Source organism: Chlamydotis macqueenii, chromosome 10 (assembly GCF_036417535.1).
Source record: "Chlamydotis macqueenii isolate bChlMac1 chromosome 10, bChlMac1.mat, whole genome shotgun sequence".
Taxonomy (NCBI): domain Eukaryota; kingdom Metazoa; phylum Chordata; class Aves; order Otidiformes; family Otididae; genus Chlamydotis; species Chlamydotis macqueenii.
Window position 1 is genome coordinate 21,049,331 of NC_141565.1, and position 21,278 is coordinate 21,070,608.

Consider the following 21,278-nt stretch of genomic DNA (forward strand, 5'->3'; position numbering starts at 1 on the left):
CGTGATGCACATCCTTATCAGCAACACAGATCCATGTCTGTGCGCTCCGGGAACGCCGCGGCTGCCTGAGCCTGCCGCTGCCTTCACCAGTAAGTGCTGAGCCTTCACACACGCGCCTTCATACAGCCAAATGTGCAGCTCAAATGCAAAATATACCTAAATACCTTGCATTAAGCTCTGCAATATCTTGCCATTCTAAATATAATGCCATGGGAATGGAATTATATTTAGAAATCTTATTTGTTAGGCCATTTGAAGGTGTGACATAAAATACATTACAGTAAATGAATTCTCTCTAGTCTCATTTTTAGGATTCTACTAATGAAATTCTGATTTTAGACTGTTAAAGCTGGGCACCTCAAAACCATTAAAATCACAGGCAGGAGAGACATTTGAGACACAAACTTTGTTATACTAATGAGCTATATTAATTTAGATGGAGCCATGCTATTTCATCCAGATGAGAACTGGCTCATTTATTACCATTTTTTTTTTGGTCTGTAGCACCTGGGACCTCCATTGCATTCAGCACTTTTGAAACAACTTACTTGCTGGGTCAAATCTTTCTTTTTTTCCTTGGTTAATGTGTTCAGCCCCACCTCTGGCTAGCTCGACGGGCAGGAGGTTTCTTGGCAGCAGGAACAGGAGAGCTTCGTGGTCCAGAGCCAGGGAAGTCGAAGCCCAAGTTGTTTTCAAGTGGTTTGAGGCAGGAGGTTTATTTGGTAACTCACTTTGTGGATTACACAATGCAAGTAAACAAATCAGAAACAGAGAGTGATGCTGTCTCAGACTTAGTTCATTTAGGATGGAGCAACAGATAGCGAAGAAAAATGGGTTGCGATATTGGGCTTGGCTTTTCAAAATTCCCTGACGGCAGCTGAAGTTGCACACGAAGGAGAAGCCCAGTTCCTTGCAGCTCAGAAAGCCTCTTAAGAGCCCCAAGAAGTCCTTGGCACATTTCTTTAATTACTGTACAGTTGAAATTTCTGCGTTCCCAGGCTGTTTTGTTTTGTAGGTGCAATCGAGGAAGTTTATGAGCTTGTGCCATTTTTCTTTTTTTTTTCAGCTTTTTTTCCCTCTCTTCAGCTTTAATCTCTCGTGCCAGGAAGCACAAATGACCTCTTCTTCTCCTTTCTCAGATGCTGCCAGCTGATGTCAAAAGTAAGAGCCTGCAAAGAAGCCTTGGACTGAAAATGAGCCAACGCATCTCCCGTGCCTCCTCCCACCCGTGACCTCGGGTGAGCAGCCGGGTGGGCAGCCAGGTGCTCTTCCAGAGCCTACCCATCCCTGTGGCACTCCCTCCTTCAGGAGAAGGGAGCACCAGAGACGCAGGTGAAGCTCTTGTTTCGTACTGAAGCCGGGGTCTCGCAGCACCCAGACTGCAGTCCCGGACGAGCGCCGAGTAAAACCTTCATGCGGTACAAGAGGGGTACGGCCTGGCACCGATCAAGCAGTCCCCGCGCGGGACCAGTCTGGCTTCACAGCTCTCCGCTCTCACGCAGCGCCGCTAGACGCTTCCTTCATCAATGCATTGCATTTCCACAGAGGTTATTCAGGTTATCTGGAGAGTTCACGCTGTGTCACTGCGAAGTGTATCGGTGAAGGCAAGTGCGAGTCCCACTCCCACGAGGGCTGCGCTGCAGCCGTGAAGCACCGGGGATGACAGCACTGGGGTGCTCTACAGCTTGTTCTACGCTTTTCCTAATACGTGACCCACCGTGGCCACTGCCAGGGACCAGGGCTGCCATGCGCACAGCTGCGCCAAGTCCCAGTTTGCATTGTGTGTCTTGCATTGTCAGAAGTCTTTAAAACAAAACAAAAACCCAAAAGATTAAGCTGTCAACCATAAAAAATAGCTATTAGCTCTTTTCCAGAATTTTTTTTTCCTTGTACCATGTACATATATCCTGCTTAAACAGGGATGTTTTGTTTAATAGCTTATCATTATGCAAGGCACCTCGTGGAAGCAAGTCCTCCTCCCCCGTTGGAAACGCGGAGGTGACACGAAGCCGGCTCCAGTGACGGTGGGCGACGTGCCGGGGCCGCGCAGCCTCGCCAGCCCCGCGGCCTCTCAGAAGACAGAGTCGTCGAGTGCGTTGCAGTAGAGATCTTCAGCAAAGCTGCCGAACTCGGTCTCCGTCTCGCTGGTGCAGGTACGTGCTCTCTGGAAAGCAAAGACCACATTTAGCTGGCGGGCTGGGAGGTAAACTGAGGTTACTAATTAAACTGCACTAATTCAGAGAGAGGAGTCACGACTGCGTGGAATATTTGTTATGAAACAAATGCCGCAAAGCCCTCACTTAACAGTGCGTTTTGCGAAACACCATGTTTCAAGCTGGTGCATTTAAAGAGGGATTCACCCAAAATGTTTCGTAAGGCAAGAGCTGAGAAAGAGCAATGGGTTCAACAGAAGAGTTTTGCCAGAAAACTCACATTCCCGCTGAACTTCTGGCAAGGCTGCTCATCACTCTGTTCCCTGGCCAGCATCACCCTGCGCCACAGATTTCCCGTTTGGCATGTTTTGCACAACACAGTTGAGCAGGGTGGCCCACCGGACAGGTCTCTGTAGCCAAGGACAAAGAACCCCGGGAGGAGCTGCAGGACGTGTTACGAGGCGCAGGAATTTGTCCGAATACACAGCAGCCAAGCCCACTTGTGGGGCCAGATCCAGACCCCTCGGTGCTGAGCAGAGTTGCGCAAGTGGGGATGGGGTGATTCATGGAAGGACGCAGGAAGCCGTAGCTGAGCTGCTGGGAAGCCCGCGGAGGTGACGGGTGGCAGAGCCGCTCCTTGGGGCTGAGCGTGGTTCCCACGGGCCGCGCTGCCACCATCGCTGCGCTGGGCTTTCGTCACCTCACCCTGCCGTTTACGTCATGAATTTAGGAACTGGGTGCTCACAACAAACAGCTGCTGGGGGTTTCCCTCTCCCGGGCTGTGCTGTCACCTCTCCCTGCCGGTGCCACCTCTCCTGCGGCTGCGGTGCCACCAGCCGGTATCGCCTACCTGCACCCAGCTCGCTTTAAATAGAGACGACTAAATGCAAGCCAGTGCAGCTCTGGATAATGTGAAACAGCCTTTGTAAGCTCCCATTTTCTAGCTGCAGTGTTAATATTTGCTATTTCTCCTGTTCTTATTTGTGATACCCTAAGTCGTGTTATTTTATACCTGTGACTTTAATTAAAAACAAACATCATATGATAATCTCTTAAGCCCGTTTCCTTGATGAGTCCATGGAAAGAACAATGCCCAAAAAAATCAAACCCCTGCTCTAAGGGGACAAATTAAAATCAAGTTACTGAGCAGCACTTCTCTTAAGCAGATAATGAGGAGTTTTCTCTTATCTGTGAGGCAAACGTATTTATCAGGAAGTACCAGCAAACATAATAAGGCTTAAGCCCAGCTTAACAGTAGGACCAAGACATTTCCCATTGTTAGGTTTCACAAAATAAATCGGCTTTCCAGGACTCAGCCTGCAGTCCCTGGCAAGGCAGAGCTGCCTGCCTGGCCGTGCTCGGAGGGCAGAGCGACTGCACTGCGTCTCCGTATGAAAGGCAGAGCCGTGGGTACGGCACCCTGGGCCTGAAATTCGTTGCCTATTAGAAAAGCACTCGGCAATAGCACTTAATCCTTCTCTTTGTTTTTATACCACCCTCCCAAAACACTTCATTTGCAAACAAAGCCAGAACCAGAGCCACTGCGGGCTGGGACCTGTCCTTGGCAGAGGAGATGGCCGGCCAGGTGAGACCCCACCACAGCAGGCACGATTGCAAGAGCAGCCTCACAGATTGCTAAATGCGATGGCTATCTCCATGTTACGCTCGCAGTTAGGGCTGTGCACATCGTTACCTTAACTGCACCCACGGATTTCCCACTTTCACAACATATTTGACAACGTAGCCCGCAGTTAATATGGACATCAGAAATTCTAAGTGGTCAAAAGGCTTTAGCTGAGCAGCAACAAGCTCCCAAACTTACAGGGGAAGAGCAGCACACAAACACAAGCGTTCCTTCTAGTAAAAAAAAAAAAAAAAAAAAAAAGAAAAAGAGTGACTAAAATGTTATTTTACCTCATACTCATTTGGGTAGGGATCTCTGAATTTGTTGCTGGGTGTTGGAATTGGTGGAAACAGTTTACTCCATATGTGGTTTCTGCAAAAAACAGTAGGGGAGGGCTGTGAAAGAACTGCTTTTTCTGATGGATGATGTGCCCGATGGGCAGCACGTTTAGCCCCGTGAGAAGGCAGCTCTCCTTGCACTGCCAGCCCTCCTCAGTCGTCAGCATCTGATAGCAGCAGCAGGTTCAAAAGGGATGAACATAATGGATAATGGTCCACTAGCGGACACCCTGAGGTCTGGGCAGCTGTGCCTGCCCTACCAGGACACTTCTGGGGGATTTGCAAAGAGGCGGTGGGCTGACACTCTCCCTCATCATCCTCTTTCATCGCAGCCACAGCAGAGAGCTGGGCTGGGAGGTCTTATCTGAGAGGCCATCACCGCAGCTTTAACAGCCAGCAATAGGTCTGTCTTGGAGAGAAATTAATTGCTCTGCTCTGTCTGTTAACGCTCATGTTCTTCCCAAGGGCTGCGTTGCCGTGTGCCTTGTTTGGACGTTCAAGACAGGCTGCCTCTCGCTCAGACTTTGGTTTCTGGACACAATCTGCCCGCGTCTTGCGGTAGGAGAGCAACCGTAAATAATTGTGTGCTGAGGGAACAAGGAAGAGGCAAGGAACGGGACTGGAGATGGCTGACAGCAAACGGCTCTGCGTAGCATTGTAATAATTCATCCTGCTAATGCCCTGTGAGATCCTCCTTTCCTACCTGACACCCTTTGGTCTGGCTCAAGCATGCAGGTGTGTGTATTTGTGTGATAGCAAGTGCTGCAGAGTGAACTTTTTCTTGTCTTTGATATATCCCAGAGTACAGACTTCACATTTAAATCACTGAGATGCATTCCTTATCTCCACCCCTGGACAGCACAATGTCCAAATAGGGCCATATTTTAATGGGAACTTGGCCTGAGTGAAGATTATAGCATTTAGCCCAGAATTAGTATGCAGCACTTGTTCTGCGGAGCTAGCCCAGCGTCCGTGGGGCAGAGAAGTGGCCGAGGCAGAGCCCGAGCTGCACCCCTCCTGTACCGTCGCTGCTGGGACCAAGGGCAGATCTGCTCCTCTGCCCCGTTTATTTTGTGGCAGTTTTCCTGGCTGATGTCTGGTTAGTTGAGTGATTATGTTCTTATGACGATTCTTCTTCCAAAAGCTTTCTGAGTTCTGTCAAGTTTGTCTTTTAGCCTATTATTCCTCCTCACCAGGGAGGAGAGGAGGAATAATATTTTCTGACTATCAGTTTGGAGCTAAACCTTCCTGGCTGAGCTGCTGTTGCCTTGAGGGAGACAGTGATGTTTAACTAATAATTAGGGGAAGGGAAGGGACATAGCACTGCTGGCACGATAGATGTGACCAAGAAAGCTACGGGATGTCTCCCCATTGCTGCACACGGACAAGGGTTTGTGATGGAGACGTACAGCCAGAACTGGGAATATGGGGAGGAAAAGCAGGGTGTGAGTTGTTTTTAGCAGACGTTTGCATCCCCTTTGTTGAGATGCTGAACGCAGTCCAGCCATTGCTGGCTGCAGAGGACAAGCCAAGCTCTGTGGTCACCGTTACTAGCGTGGCCCTGGTGTAACTCAGGAGTGGGACGGGGATGAGTGACAACATTAACACTGCAGCACCTGGCATCATCTCGACTCTTCCCAGCTTTCCTGCTAAGGGTCAGGTCTTTGTGACCATACCCAGGTTATGTTTGCAAGCGCCACTGCCTCACGGCTCCTGCAGTCCATCATTTCTCCCAAGCCTTTCAGGAGGAAGGGCCTGGAGGCCACATAGCATCATAGAATCTTTAAGGTTGGAAAAGACCTCCAAGATCAGCAGCTCCAACCATCAACCTAACACCACCATGTCCACTAAACCATGCCCAAATTATTTGACCTGTGTCTCATTTCAGCTCTGACTCTGGTTTTGGTTTATGCTATTGCTGTGCAACGTAGCCAAGAAGATTGGGTTTTGTTTGGGACTGACGCATTCCTAGTTGTGCTGTTTGTCAATAAAAGATGTTGATGGAGCCATATAAAAATTATTTATTGAGTCAGCAAAAAGCATAAGTCACACGTCGCTTCTGGAACAGAAACACTTAAGGAGGGGCGCACAAGCGCCCAACAGAAATGAGGCAGAAGGACACCTGGGTTCGTGGGGGCTGCTTGCCCCTAGGTGCAGGAGTCTTTGCAGTAAGGCGATGGTGGGGGTGGTGTCAGTGCTGCCCTTAGACAGCTCCTGTTCTTTTTTTGTAGAACACTGAAAAGTTGGAGTTATGTGATTAAAAAACATTCCAGATATCTCTGCTTGTCTCTACACGGGTTAGAGCACGGCCCTTTCCATTAGCGCTACCTGGACCTTCAGGCTCTGGAAATACCCCACGGGACCCTCGCGCCTTAACTCAGCGTTTCAGGGCCTCTAGCTGTTGTGCTGTGTCTGCCTTTCTGAAATTTGCCACTTTTCCCACAGGCTGTGACATGAAAAGGCCAAAGATAAATAAAGAGAAATAAGTAAGACAACAAGTTCTTCTTTTCCCTCTTCTAACCGCTGCAATGAGACTGATAAAATATTTGTTTTCACAGTACGTTAGAGTGTCTTTTCTAGTGTCTTGCTCCCCTGAGATTCCCCGTGACGTTTTCCAAATGACCTCCCAGTAGTGGATGGCTGGTGCGTGCTGGTCGTGGGGTGCAGGAGAGGGAGGGGTACCTGCCGGAGGTGGGGGCGACCGCATAGATTTCAGGGAACGGAGGGCTGCTGGCAGGCCTCATGTCAGTTAAGTGGAGAGCAGCTGGGAGCGAGTTATTAACTACATCCTCCCGTGGGCTCACCTCCAGGAGAAATGTAATTCCAAGGCACAGCCTGAAGAAGTACACAGGATGCTCATTCGTAAAGATGCAGGGCAAACTAGGAAAACATTCAATCATGCTTTTTATCAAGATGGTAATCCCATCAGCTGCTGCAAGTGAAGGGAAAAGACTATCCAAACAGTCCCAGAGGGCTACTTTGCCTTGTAGCATTTCTCACCAAGAGTGGTCTGAACCTCTGATGCCTGCAGTCTCCAGGAAGTACACAGAAAAAAATATAGAACTCTTTGCCATAATGAAATTCCTTAAATGCCTTCAAATCGTATGAAATTTGAAACAATTCTGTGGCTTCAATTGCATAGCACATTTTGTGAATATTCAAGAGCAGTAAAAACTGAGACTATTAATGAAACTGATCTTGGGAACCTGTTCTATTTTTCTTTTTTTTTAATATCTGCAGATACAACAAATGAGCAGGCTAAGCACTGCATTTCATCTTCTCACATTTCCCACCTCCTCCCAGGGCAGGCTGGAGGATTAGAGACGTGGCAAGGACACTGAGCATGAAACAGCTTGGGAAGGGTGGAGTAAAGCTAGCAACTTCATGAAATTCAGTGCATGAGGCAGATAAAATTGTCATCACTTTGGCGAAGATGGACTGTAATGAGCCTTTGGGTGCTAGGGAATTATATAGTTCCAGTCCTGGAAGCAACCAATGTAGCATGAAGCAGCTGAACCCGGAAAAGCTAGCTTAAATTTGCCTAACGTATTAAAATTTGTAAAATGCATTAGCACAGCATCTTTGAGCTGGTCCTTGCTTGAGTAGAAGTCTTCCCTTATACTGATCTCTTCCCCTATATCTACTTCAGGATCTCTGCAGGGGGTAACTGCATAATATCCAAACACTTGCAGAACTCCATGGGAAAACACGGAGCAGTATGACTGCTATTAGCTGCTGCTGGAACTAACTGGTGTTGGTGTTTTGGTGTCCCAAATTGAGAGGAGAGAGCAGATGAAGATGACGCTGGAGCAGCAGAGGACCTATAGCTTTACAGACAGGTCAGTCCATAAAAGAATCAGTGGTGTGAGTAAGAGCACTTTGGGGATTTCTATGATTTCCACCACTACATCCAGGCTGCATAGCTGGCAACAGCTGCACACAAAGCACAACGTGAATAAACTCTCTGGAGAGTTAATCTATCTTGTGCCAGAAAGGATTGCTTATTGAGATGCACTACGCCAATTAAATTGACTTCAGACCAGGTTATTATAGACACCAGCCACTTTAGGGAGAGTTAATAACAGTTATTCTAATATAGCATTCCTGTGGACAAACCTTTATTTGATAAAGGTAATGCAATATGGAAAGGAAAATAGCCAAGGACACATCAGGATGACCAATAAATTAAAAGGCATTAAAGAAATTAATAAGAGATTAGCAGAGTTGAGGACAGCATTTACATTACTGGGAGCTGTGTCTATTGAGGACTGATAATTGCAGCTTGATGCGTGTTTCAGGGGAGAAGCTTTGTAATTACATTGACTCTTTAATTCATCACTTATGATTTGACTAGTCACAGCTACAGCAATCCAAAGCGTATCTGGGTTTCTTCACATTTTGGGAAGTTTGGCTGTATGGCAGCTGTGTTTACTACATGGCATCCATAGCCTCTGTAGTAATTAAAAATAAACTAAACAAATAGTTTAAAAACTCACAGCAATCAATAGTTCAAGGCACTCACTCCTGTAAAGGGGTCAAGAGGAGCAGCAGGCACAAAAGCACCAAATTTTTACCTCTTCAAAGCATCTACCGCACTCCTTGATGTCAACCAAAACTCAGACCACATGCCCAGGGCCTGATATAGAGTGTAGGTGTGCAGGGTGAACTAGGAAAGACTGGGAAAATATTGGCCTGTACATTTTAGCCATGAAAGATGCTCTCGGCAGCCTTCACCAGGGTTAAAAACAGAGTCCTCCTGGGGAAATCATTGACCCAACCAGACTCATTTAAGTGAAGAAATGAGATAAGGAAAAACAGATTTTTAACAAATTTGCCTCACTCAGTATAAGGGTTTGTTGTTTAAGATTAAATTGAATAACCTTCTTACCCCACCAATTTTGCTGAATGTTATTATTGATGATTAATGAGGCTGATTATCACTTATTCAGTGCTTTTGCTTAATATAATTATATGTGAATACCAAAATCAGTGCCCTTTCTTAAAATTAAGCAAAGCTTGTAACATCCTCCCACCCCTGTTGAACACGTAGTCCTTAGTTATATTGTAATTAAAAAGAAGACGGTGATACTTACGTTTTGCATATTATAGCAACGAGCAAGAATGTGCAGCACGTGGACACACAAAGCGCAGTGAGAATCCAGACTACGGAATTCTCCAGTTTGTTTTGCCCTGAATTTCAAGAAAAAAAAAGAAATTAAATATATTATTATAGTGCAGATTGTTTTAAACACACTCTTACAAACAATTTCATCAGCTGTTTTATGGGGTTGTGCTCAGATCACAAATTAACATGCCAGTGATGGAGACCTGGGATCTAGAATTAGAAACAAAACGCACAGCTTCAAGAACACTTCCCATGAAACGGACTTCCTAATTTCAAGAATAAATTTTCTTCATCTTAATGTGAAGGAGAGAACAAGCCGAGAAGCGTGAGGAGCCAGGCCCACCAGCACCACGAAGACGACACGCTCTGTAGCTGCCACCCTGAGACACGTGATGCCATGCAGCAAGCACGCGACTGGTACTCAGCAAAGACGTGGTTTGCTGATAATCTCTGGCACAAACTGTATGTTTTCCATTAAACCATTCTTCATTTCTGTTAATCCTTTCTAGCCAGGAACTGGATTTCTCCAGCTTCATCAGCTTGCATGTAAAAAAGACATGGAAACCTCCCATTTTTCTTGTGAGCTGGCTGCTGATGCATTTCCTCTGGCAGACTTTCTCTGCTGCCTCTGCCTGTGAGCAGACACAGGTATTTCTATCAAGGTCAGTGTTTCTGTTTTCAAAAGGCATCACTCGGTGACCTCGGGCATTATTTTGTGCCACATTATGCCACATAACAAAACCATTTACGTTGAACTGCGGTTTCAAAAGGCTGACGAGTCCATGTGTGCCGACGATAACTACCTGTCCTACGCATCGAGGTGTCAGCACTGCCATTACCAGGTAATTGAAAGGACGTAAATCGGCCAGTGGCAGGAGTGGTGGGTTTATTGGTGCTGCAGACAAAACAATATCCAACTGTGGCCAGATTTGTTTCTGAGAAACAAGGAGCTGAGTCTGCTGTCTCCACCGAGAGCAGCGTGGGGATGGTGCCGTGAGCAGGCCTGTGATCCGTCCTGCGCCTCCGTACCATCCCCACGGGGGTACACAGTCAATCCTGCCATTACAAATGCCTCAGGATGGTTTATTTTGTCTTCAATGTTACAGCTTTTCTTTCAAGAAAATAAGATTTAGGATGTCCTTGAGTGTAAGTCTTGAGGATGACTGGGGCAGCAAACTGTGGAAAGTGGTTAAGTCCCATAAACCAATTTTAAGCCTCCCAGCGTGACAGCTGGGAAGTGTCTCTGTTTTCCAAACCAAAAATGGAAGGGTCCTAAGTCTCTTCCATGTTACGTCAGCTGGCAACGGCCTCAAAAAGGCATGATCAGGCAACACTGAGTCTCACTGTAACTTGGAGTAAGGTGTGGGAGAAGCAGGAATTGTAGAGGCCGTGCTGTGGCTCTGGGGACATCCCAGTAACTTGTCTTGTGTCAGTGAGCTGCAACAAGCTCTAAAATCCCCTTTTCATAGGAAAAACTGAAGCAATTTGACCTGTCCTTGGATATTTTTGAGATTTAAGTAAATTTTTATGGAAGACTAACTGTTGGTTTTTTTACCATCAGAATGAATTTTCCATATCTGATATTTGCAGTGCATGAGTAGAGGCGTCCATAACAGCGATACTTCCAGGTTCCTCAGTCATTGTCACACTGTGGGGCCAAGACAGCCCCAAAAATACTCCAGCTGACACAGAGAGACCCTCAAATCTTTCAGCCTTGCTGGTAAAGCAGAATCCAGGCAGTACAAATGTGCTGTGAAGTACTTCTCAGCCCCAAATGTGACCTGTGGATCTTTTAAACCGTGAGCCCAGGCAGTGGCTGTCCACACTCCTACAGCTTCAGATTGGATTAGTTTTGGGCTGCCATGCGTAGTTAATGAGGGTGTCCAGCCCACCTGGCTACACTAACGATTTTTATCTAGCTTTCTTTGACTGTAATGCTTCTCAACAACCTTTTAGAGACAGCTGGTGTCATGGTGCAGATTTACAATGCCCGCTTTGGCAGCGTATGGCTGCATCTCACAGGGTTTGATGGCCACAGCCCAAGGCATGAAACCAGAATTGTGTTTCAGTCGGTAAGAGAGTTGGAGGATTGCTGCTGCAGGACGGGCAGCCTAGGCCAGTGTTTTTCTCAGGGTATAGGCTCAGAAGAGATCTACTGGTCTTGAAGTTGGTCTCATCAGAATATTTCTCTGGTTGGTGGGTGAGGCTAATAAATAGACCCAGTTTTCTTAATTAATATTCAGTCAGCACCCCCCATCTTGGGTGAGTGTTCGGGTTGCTGAGCCTCTTCCCAAGGGCTGGTCAGTGCCATGGATCCAGCTGGGAAGGTCAAGGGGATGTGTTAAGAATAAGGCAGCAAAACACCAGCAGATTTAATCACATTCGCTAGCAAATAGATATAAGAGGGAAAAGTGCAGTAAACAGGAGAGTGTTACGGACTTTTTTTTTTTTTCAGTGAAAATCAGGAAGTTAAGAAACTCAAAAGATAAGAGCAAAGGAGGATGTCTAAGAAGAAACAGTTGATAACGTGCCATGATAAGGAAACTGTTATTTCCAGAAAAACACGTTCAGCAAGCAGGAAATACAGAACAAAGTGGGGCAAATCATCATGTTCTAAAGATGCTAAAACCATGCTCATTTTTTCCCCCCAAACATTTAAGAGTTCAGATAGCTCCAGTAAATTTGACAGGATCACTCATATTAACTTCCATCAAGAATATCGCGATGCATGCCAGGGAAACACATGTAAAAACTAAAGAAATAATGCAACTAAAAGGCCTTACCTATAATTTAAGCCTTAAGCTAGTTTAAAGCAGTCTCTGAAAACATAAGCATGTAAAAACAAAACACTGTCTAAAAAACCTCTCCATGTGTCCAAAAGCTTGCCTGGGAGATTGTTTTTTAATTATTATTTTTAATGGAACACATACTTAACTCCCCTTGGCATTAACAAGTCAGGTTCTTTCTTCAAATACCTATTTTCCTTGCTTCTATTAAAATTCCTTGGTGTTGTGCGTGCTCATGATTAGGCAGCGTTTGCTTTCCAGCAATCTAATAACATTCACTACAAGACAGAAGCGTGTTGTTCTTACCAACATAAATAATTTCACTCCAGTCACTCCAAAATCCTCTCATACAACAAATGTGGTGATTAGCTCTTATTTGTATGGAATACCTGCTGGTAACATCAATCCGTAATCTGAAGTCGTTTGAGGATATTTTCAGTATCTGTTAGGAAAACAATATTTTACTGTTATAGATTACTTAAGACTAAACAATTCAGAAAACAAGCTTTAATCATGCTTATCGTTTTATTTTTTTAAAACTCCTTTATTAGAGTAACTGTGAGCATCTGGCTTTGCTTTTGAAGTAAGATCTCTATTTTTATAGGTGTAATTTCTCTCATAATACACCAATATTTCATGACTAATTCTTGAAAGATGCTTCATTTTTGCTTTCTTCCTTAAGACACTTAATGCTGGATTTTCAGGATTGTCCATCCTCCTGCTGTTCTGAAACCAGATGCATAAAACTGAGTAACTCCAGTTTTTGTCCTTCTAGGTCTGTCCTAGGTCTCTTGGGGATAGTTTGCTGCAGACATAAATGATGTCCAGAAAAAAAAGAAGAAAAATAAAAAAAAAACGATGAGACTTTGGCTGAACCCTAGTCACAAATGAGACACAAGTTTCAACAAAAGTCTATAGTTTCAAAAATGTATTAATTGGAGCTTCTATTTTAAATGTTTTTAAATTTGTAACATATCCATGAATATGAAGACCTTTTTCCTCAGGTTGCACAAAGGCAAATTCCAGCTCTACAGGACAGTCAGCTCCGAGACAGGAACGCTAAGTAATACTTGGGCATCAGAGCAGCAATTACCTGCTTGTTACCTGACTTCAAGTTGCGGAGGTAAAATTCGTATTCAAAACATTCTTTAGGGAAAGGAGAAATTGGCTTCTCCCACGTGGCCAGGAGATCGTTTTTTTCTAAGAGTACAGTGACATTTCTGGGAACATTCACTTTCTCTACAAAAAGAAAACTGTGCTAGTAAGTTATTTATAGAGCAAAGTTTAAATACTAAAAATTGGAGCATTTGTTAACCTGATAGTGTTTCCAAATAGGACCTATCGTCCTGGAATTTATTTCACATTTTGTACAGAAAAGATAAGGATTAATTGTCTTTTCTAGTCTATTTTTTTGGTCATTCTATAATTTAAAATAGATTATTAAAATCAAAGCTAGTTAAAACCACCCAATTTCTGTCTTAAGAGTCTCTTCCAATTTCATTAAGAAGCCTATGCAAAACCAGCACATACTTTCACCTGCATCAAGAACCATTCAATCCAGTAATATTCTCTCACAAATCTTTTGACAATCCTGCTTGACATTTTTAAATTAAATATATATATATATTTCTACTCACCAATGGCATTTTGGTTAAATAACTGCTGAAAAGGCTTGATTGCCGCATACTTGCTAGACCCGTTAATGTGTATCACAATGAGATTGTCAATCTCCTCAGGATCTATATGAGTCACTGAAAACCTGCACTCAGTATTCCTGTTCCGCTTGTCTTTGATGTAATCCTGACATTCTTCAGTGTACATTTCATATCTAAATTGAAACACTCGTGAGACATGATGCTCTTAAATAAATTATTTGCTGACTAAAATGGGAGAAAACACCAACCTGTAAAACAGAAAGTACTTGGTATCTTCTGGTGCCCCTTGGCCAGGAAGCCAAGTGCAATGGAGAGAAACAGTACTAGAAATGGTGATGTGAGTGACACAGGACAAATTAGTGACAGATGTCTCTGGAGCACCTAGAGAGTCAAGGAATTATAAAGCAGAAAGAAAAATCTTACTACAGAAGTCGTAAGAAAATCATATTGCTAAAACACTTTGGTTACAGTCTTTGGTCCGATATGTCTGTGTCTATTGTATCCACGTCTCTTCCTTATCACACGGGTCTATCAGTTATGGATGGATGAAAATTCCCAAACCGTGTCAGTACAGCTGTACCACACAGCACCATTATATATTTCATGTACACCAGGGCAACATGAACTTTTAATATCCTAGAGTGTATGAAAGTAGGTTCTCTTAGTCTTAGCAAGGAATTTTTTAAAAAATTTTTATGAGTTATCCATGTTCTGCACCTCCAGATTGTACTCCAGGCTCCAGAGCAGTAGAGACAGGCCTGGATTAAATCATTTTGTAAGATCAGTGTAGCAGGCAGAGGGGAAAATGCTGCATTTTTTGAGTATTAAACCTGTCACCTTTTGATGTCTAATCCACAGACCAGAGCAGAACATAAAATTCAGACCTCCCCAGCATTTCTTCTTACCTGGCGGAGGCGGGATTTTTTCCATCACCCAGTCACTTCTCATCTGAAGGTCATTATGGAGAAGTAATGTCCGAACGTGCGCAGAGAAACCATTGTGAAGTGCAACTGTTCGGATACTGTGAGTCTTCTTTGTATCATACTTGAAATAAAAATAAAAATCAAATAGGCATTGCCTGCAATGGAAGCTGAATTAAGGAGCCTGCAAAGAGGCAAACCAGGCAGCTAGCTTAGCTGGTTATATTAACTGTCTAAAGCTAGAGGGTACAAATAATCCACACAAGAAGGGCGTAATGTTTCTCCTTTAAGACAGCAGGACCCTTATCTTACCAAAAACGTCTCTATAGCATGCACCTGTGATGAAATGTGTTCTGACATTTTAGTGATACCCTGGCAGTAATGTGAATTAAGTGAGCTGACTCGAACAGGGAGCAATATCACCTAAAACCAGTATCCAGCTTCCCTCAAAGATGAATGGTGCAGAGACTGCCAGTTCCCAGGCTAACCCTTGTCCCAGCAGATCTGTACCCGTAAGCATAGCTGAACGGGAATCTATCCAGTGCTCAAAGTATTTGTTTATGATATAGGAGAATAAATTATTCAATATGCCAATCGTTCAAGAGACATCATGCCTACTGCGCCCCAGTTTGGTGCAACATGTTTAACTTGACAGGAATTTAACCTTCTTAGGATACTGGACTTATTGTTTATCTTACCTCTTCAGGCACAGGGCTTAGGATTTTCACATCATATCTTATAGTGTAGTTTTTTTGTTCTTGATCAGGGTTTGGTTTCCAGTGTAAAAGTACTTGTGCTAATGCAGAGACTGTAAGGGTGAAGTTAACAGGAGGGAAAACCTGAACTGTGAGGGAGAAAACAAAAATATTTATAACATAGTAAACCAGTGAACTGTTTAGAGCAATAGCAGTTCACCAGCAATGAGCAATACAAGTAAATAATTTCATTTAAATATTATATTCTCTCATCAGCTTCTTACAAAATGTTTCTAATATTTGAAAAATATATTTAAATCACAATCAAAATTTCATGAAATAAGAGTTTACTTAAAACATAGCCTAAAAATGAATTTTTACAAGTTTCAACTTGAAAAGCACAATGATATATTACATTTGGCTCGTTAATTAGGTTCAGATTTTTCAGCTTGATCCTCGTAGCCACATAGACACTAGGCATCTGTACTGAAACGGGGCTGATCAAGCGATGAACCATATGAACAATTCTCTCACCCACATCAGCTTGCAGAAGAGCATAACGTGGGGGCTTTCAAAGAGAAGGCTGACAGCCACAAGAAGTTATATGTTAGAGAAGAAACAAAATTATGAACAGAGGAATTAAGAGCAAATGGAAGAAAACATAGAAGGATGGGAATGATAATTTCAAATGACAGAGCAAGAGGGATTCCTGGAGCTCATATGGAAATGAGGAAGATCTCATGCTGGGGGAAAATGTTAGCATAAAAATAGCAAGGCAATGAAATAATCAATCTACTCCCCTCCATTTCTACAGTTCTTCAGAGCCTGCCCTCCCTTACTTACCATCTCCAAGGCAGCTGAGGGACATCAGTCCCCACTTCTCTTCTCCTACAATTTCAACCTTTGATGCCCACTAGTTCAAGCATGCACCTTGCATTAGGAAAACTGCCTCATAAAGGCTCAGAAAACCCTGACACAAACCACCCTGAACTGCTCCCCCTACAATGTTCCTTGTTGAGATGCCCACAAAAAATGTCACCATTAAGGTAGTCAATATACCAGGATTACACCAGTGACACTTTGTGTCGCCATGTTTCTGCAGCTAGCTGCAGTTTTGTTCCTGAAAGTAAAATCGCTATCTGGAATAACGCCTTTGTTCTGGGTGGGTTAAATTGTTGAACAAACCAGACCAGGAACTACTTTCCAACCCAGAGGGCAAGCGGCATGGCACAAGTTGTGTCTACGTGCCTCATGGTTCTTCCCGCTCAAAGCAAAACGGTCTTCAGGCACTGGCTGGAGCAATCTGACTGAGACAGGGTACAACTGTCCCAGGAAGCACGTTAACACAGCATGGTCATCTGTGGTCTTGTACTCATGGTGGGCCATGGACTGCCTTATTTATGTGTAGAATAGCACACTTGACCAAGGCGTAGAGGGGCCTCGGTCACCCACTGGTGCTAAGGCTACACGCTGGTAGAAGGAAAATGCCTTACCTCCTGCAGCTTGAGGTACGTCTGCCTGAACCAAGTTCATTGTCCAAAGGAGGATCAGACAAACTCTCATCGTGCTGGCCATGGTCTTTGGATGGTAAATGAGAACGGACATGAAATGTATCGGCACACGTGCCTTGTCACCATTTCACGGAGCCTGACAGCTAAAAAGGAACACAATCCCAAGCATTAAGCACGCAAACCATGGAGCATGGTAGATCCATATGATCAAAGGAATGAAACTGCCACCTTGCAGGGGACAGACTCTTCTCTTTTCCTTGCAGGAAAATGTAACTTGTCATGGCTATACTAAATATAAGCACCACCAACCACATTTCATTTTGCTCCCTTTGCTTTTGCCAGCCCTCTTGGAAAAAGCTACTGGTTTCAAACACCGTCACGTGTGGATGTTCAGAGCAGCAGTCCTGGATTTATGACATCTCCCCACAGAGAGGAGTGAGTCAGGTTCAGGTGTACTGGCTTTCAGAAGAGTCCCATTTACTCAAAGAACAGAAATAACCATATTTTTATCTGCCATTATATAGAAAATGGCTACTTACTGGAATTTACGTTCCAGTTTCTACTTCAGTAAAGCTCACCAAAGCAGTCTCAGTGCTCACCTCAAGGCTAATTTTCCAGTGTTAATTATTGGGTGTAAGAGAAACTATTTTGTTTGTTTCTAATTTAAATGAACAACTATTTTTAATGCTTAAAACCAGCGTGTTCTTATGCTTCCTACAGATTGTTTCATTAAGTACGGGGAGAAAAAAAATCTGTGTGTAATCATTCATGTATAACCTAATATAAACAACATGGAAATACAGAACAGCAGCTTTCCAAAATGTTCTTACCGAAGAGAAATACGCCCTCCCAGCCCAATCACACGACTTCCCTGGGGCACTACAGCAATTGCTCGTATGGAAAACATAATATTTTCAGATGGCAATGAGCAGAGAAAGCATCTTTAACCCATCAGTACTCCAGTAAATAACCCAGGGACTGGAAGCACTCCAATTGATCACAGTTGGAGTACTTTTGCTATACAGTAACTATTTCTGAAAATGGTGCATGAATGCTGAATTCATTAAAATGATACACAATCTACAAGGCAGTGTGTTTCTTAATGTCCAAGTCCACTCATTATCTGCATTCATATTTTGTATGTGTCTACTATTCTGCCAGCCAAAATGTGCACGAGGCCAACTGTACCTCTGGAGTTTGCTAATGGATTATTTCCGGGGAGGCAGGGTTTGCTTTTATGGATGTTGGATTACTGAAAGACATTTTGGTTCTTCCAAAATGTACGTGAATCACAATCAGGTAATTATTACTCACACTGTACATGTATGCCTACACCATGGCTCCAAGACTGTTTCCTATGGCATGACCATGTGTGAAAAGCCTATTCTTTTGGATTTTCTCACCTGAATAGCATGCAGACCTCTGCTTCACAAGATGACATTATTCTGGAGGGCATTTTGTGGAGAGAAAGACACGAGAACCCACCAAAGGCATTCCACTCGTGTAGGAGAGGGGCGGAGGAACAGGCTGCGTTCCCCAGGTGCAGTCAGAGTTTTATCCAGTACAACTACGAGATTTTGGGAAAGAAGCTCCATTAGTTCCACTGCTAAGAAAACTCACTTAAAAAAAAAAAATAACTTCAGTATGTTATTTTTTTTTTTAATCTTTAACAAGCCTCATGTTTTACAACTGCTTAGGCTTCACATCTACTAACTTCAGTAACGTCAGTATGTTGGTGCTTTCTCTTGGGTTTACTTTAAGTGGGTTTGGCTATCTATAGATTTTTTTTTTACTTTGTCCTCGAAAAACAGGGATTCTGATTCTTCCTGATCACATTCTTTTCCCTGTACTTTTGAAAAGATCCTAAAGATCAACTTTTCAAAGGTACTTTTGCTGTCTAAAAGTATGCATGTATTAGCCAGAGATCTAACATTTTCTGAGCAGCAGTTTACTGATTTGTAACTGAATACAAAACGTTACTGTAATACAGATTCGTTTTCAATTATTATCCCTGTTTTTCTTATCAACTTATATTTCCCTGCCTTGTTTTCATGAATGCTATTTTTCTTTTTCTTGCTATCAGACTAAGATAGAAAATACAGCTTTTGGAAGAGGTATTTCCATAGCTGTGTAAGACCACAACCTATAGGAACACCTTGCAGCCTGTGATCCTCTGTGTGTTTCACGTGAGAAATTACTGAAAAGAGAATCAAAATTAGTGTGTTCAAGTAAAGACATTAACTAGAAATCTACAAGAAGATTACGCTCCTCATAAAAATTGATATAGTAAGTTCTCAGGACAAATAAAAGCCTTAATTATGTTATGGTTTGGTTATATACAGTAGAAAGTAATAAGCAGAAGGTAAAAGATAGATTCCCTTCGTAAAGCAAATACTCCTTAAAACACGGCAGAAATCCAAACTACATAAAACACCCCTAAAAGGGGATTATTTTCTTACTTAGAGCTGACGTGTCCCACTACCTCAGGCCACTGGTCAGAAGCAGGTTCCAGATGCAATTCCCAGTGTAAGGCAAAGCTGACTTTGAAAAGCGGGACCTTTGCAGTCTTCAAACAAAGCACAAGAAGAAGAAAAAAAAACAAACCACAACAGCTATCCCAGGAGGTTACCTGTGGAGTCTCAAAAGTTCCGTGAAGAGTCTGCTCCGTTTGTTCAGACATCCTCTGGGTCATCTCCCTGGGGGTTTCTTTCATAACTGCTGTCTTTCAAGTACAAATGTGATAGGTACTTCAGAAGTGATGGCAGATGATAAGCATTGAAAAAGGGAACTACAGATTTAACCACAGGATGGAAGGCTCCTTACGAGCACATAGCCCAGAAATTGTTTTACTTTACTTATTGAGGATTAATTATATGCCATAGTCTGATAATTCTCTAATAGCTTTGCAAAAGCAGGAATGTTTAACGACTAAGTGCAAAGAAATAATCTACAGCCAGCTACCTACAAACCACTGCTGGTATCCCAAATTGTTCTTCCCCTAGAAAACCAAATCCAAACGTTGCTTGAAAACTGTGTGGGTTTTGTCCAACAGTTTTATACCAACGCTCTTGCCATGCAGCCATGTGGACATCAGTGGTTCTTTGAGAAGTTACCCGTACCAGAGCAAGACCAGCTTTCTAACCTCGTGCTGAGCGCTTTAAGCTGTGATCCTGGGGTTGGGTAACACGGGCTCACAAGCAGGACAAGCAGCGGAAACCAACCCAGGGGCATAGAGAAGACCCTGAAAAAAGTGGGGCTGTATGTAATGGGGTTACAGAAAGGATGAGAAGGCGGCTACTGACTTACATTCACTAACAAGCCGGATGGCAAGTACAGAGAACGCTATTAAATGTGCGGGTGACGCAACCTGGGAGGGGTGAGTGCTTTGGAGGCTAAACTAGAGTTAAAAAAGTTCCTGACAAATTGGTGGAAATTGGGTGCAGTTCAATATGGACAAGCTCTCAACTGCATTTAGGCATTACCGACTGTAAATTACTAGCTGTGAATAAACAATTATCGACTGATGAGGTATCCATTCCATAGAAAAGGATCTGGAGTTTTGGAGTGTCACAAGAGGAAAAAACAATGTCATGCACGTGTGAAAAAGCCACCCCATGCCAGCTAAAACAGAGTGTCCTCTGCAAGACACATGAAGTAATCCTTCCGCTCTGCAGAGCGCTGATAAAGCCTCCACTCACGTGCACTGTGTCCAGCTCAGATACTGCGCTTAAGAAAGCCAGGGAGCAGGCGAAGAGAAGCAAAAAGAACACTGCGAGAGCCTAAAAAGCACCAGCGAGGAGAAGACTTTTGCAGAGAAGACTTTCTGAGATGCCTCCTCAGAGGAGAGATGAGAGCTGTGGTTCTCCTGAGCCCCGGGGGATGTGCAGTTTGCCAAACGCAGTGACATTTCAGTAATTTCGCAGCAGTGAAATTGCAGTTGTGAGGAGGGAAGGACTGGCTCCCTGAACTGCACCAACCCCCCAGGACTCGCATATTATCTTATCTTCTCCATACATCTCCACACAGTAAACTTACATCAATCTAGGCTGACAAACGTATGCATAATATTTAAACTATACTGAGTTGCTTCTCGCAGTTCAGCAGCCGCCAAGCCTAACACCAGCGTTAGGCTGTTTCGGCGCCTTTTGAAGGGATCCCACAAGCGCTGCAGTGGCGTAATTATTCCATTTCTTTTGTCATGGTTGTGTCATTATCAAAATACATTGATTTTTTTTCTTTCTTTCTTCCCTTTGTGATCCTCTTTTTCTCTAAACAGAAATCAAGCCACGTAATTCTTTAATGTTTGGTACAGTTTCTTTTGCAACTCCCTTATTTCGTGCTGTATTTCTCGGGACAAACGCTCATCCGCGTTCCCGGGCTGGCGGCTCTCTGAGGGCTTCCTGCGGCTCCTCAGCAGAAAAACCCTGCAAAATCTCTTCTGTCCCGGGACACAGACCACCCCGAGCTCCCA

The 21,278-nt window shown here is 43.8% G+C and overlaps 1 protein-coding gene across 1 annotated transcript; it reads right to left on the reverse strand.

Moving 5' to 3' along the window:
• Positions 1 to 2,026: 2,026 nt before the first annotated feature.
• On the reverse strand, positions 2,027 to 16,901 carry IL5RA (interleukin 5 receptor subunit alpha). The gene is made up of 10 exons (XM_010123440.2): positions 16,790 to 16,901; positions 15,300 to 15,445; positions 14,587 to 14,725; positions 13,930 to 14,062; positions 13,664 to 13,854; positions 13,120 to 13,265; positions 12,333 to 12,468; positions 9,209 to 9,305; positions 4,068 to 4,149; positions 2,027 to 2,164 (listed from the first exon to the last, which is right to left on the reverse strand). The coding sequence occupies exons 1-10, from the start codon at positions 16,899 to 16,901 to the stop codon at positions 2,072 to 2,074; spliced, it is 1,275 nt and encodes a 424-aa protein (XP_010121742.2). The 3' UTR covers positions 2,027 to 2,071.
• Positions 16,902 to 21,278: the final 4,377 nt, after the last annotated feature.

Bases quoted from the DNA above. Each gene is read 5' to 3' on its own strand.
- IL5RA (XM_010123440.2), bottom strand. From the start codon at position 16,901: ATGTCCGTTCTCATTTACCATCCAAAGACCATGGCCAGCACGATGAGA. The intron at 14,726-15,299 runs GTAAGATAAACA...TTTTATTTCAAG, and splicing joins TAAGCCCTGTGCCTGAAGAG to TATGATACAAAGAAGACTCA. The intron at 4,150-9,208 runs GTAAGTATCACC...TGTTTTTTGCAG, and splicing joins GTTGCTATAATATGCAAAAC to AAACCACATATGGAGTAAAC.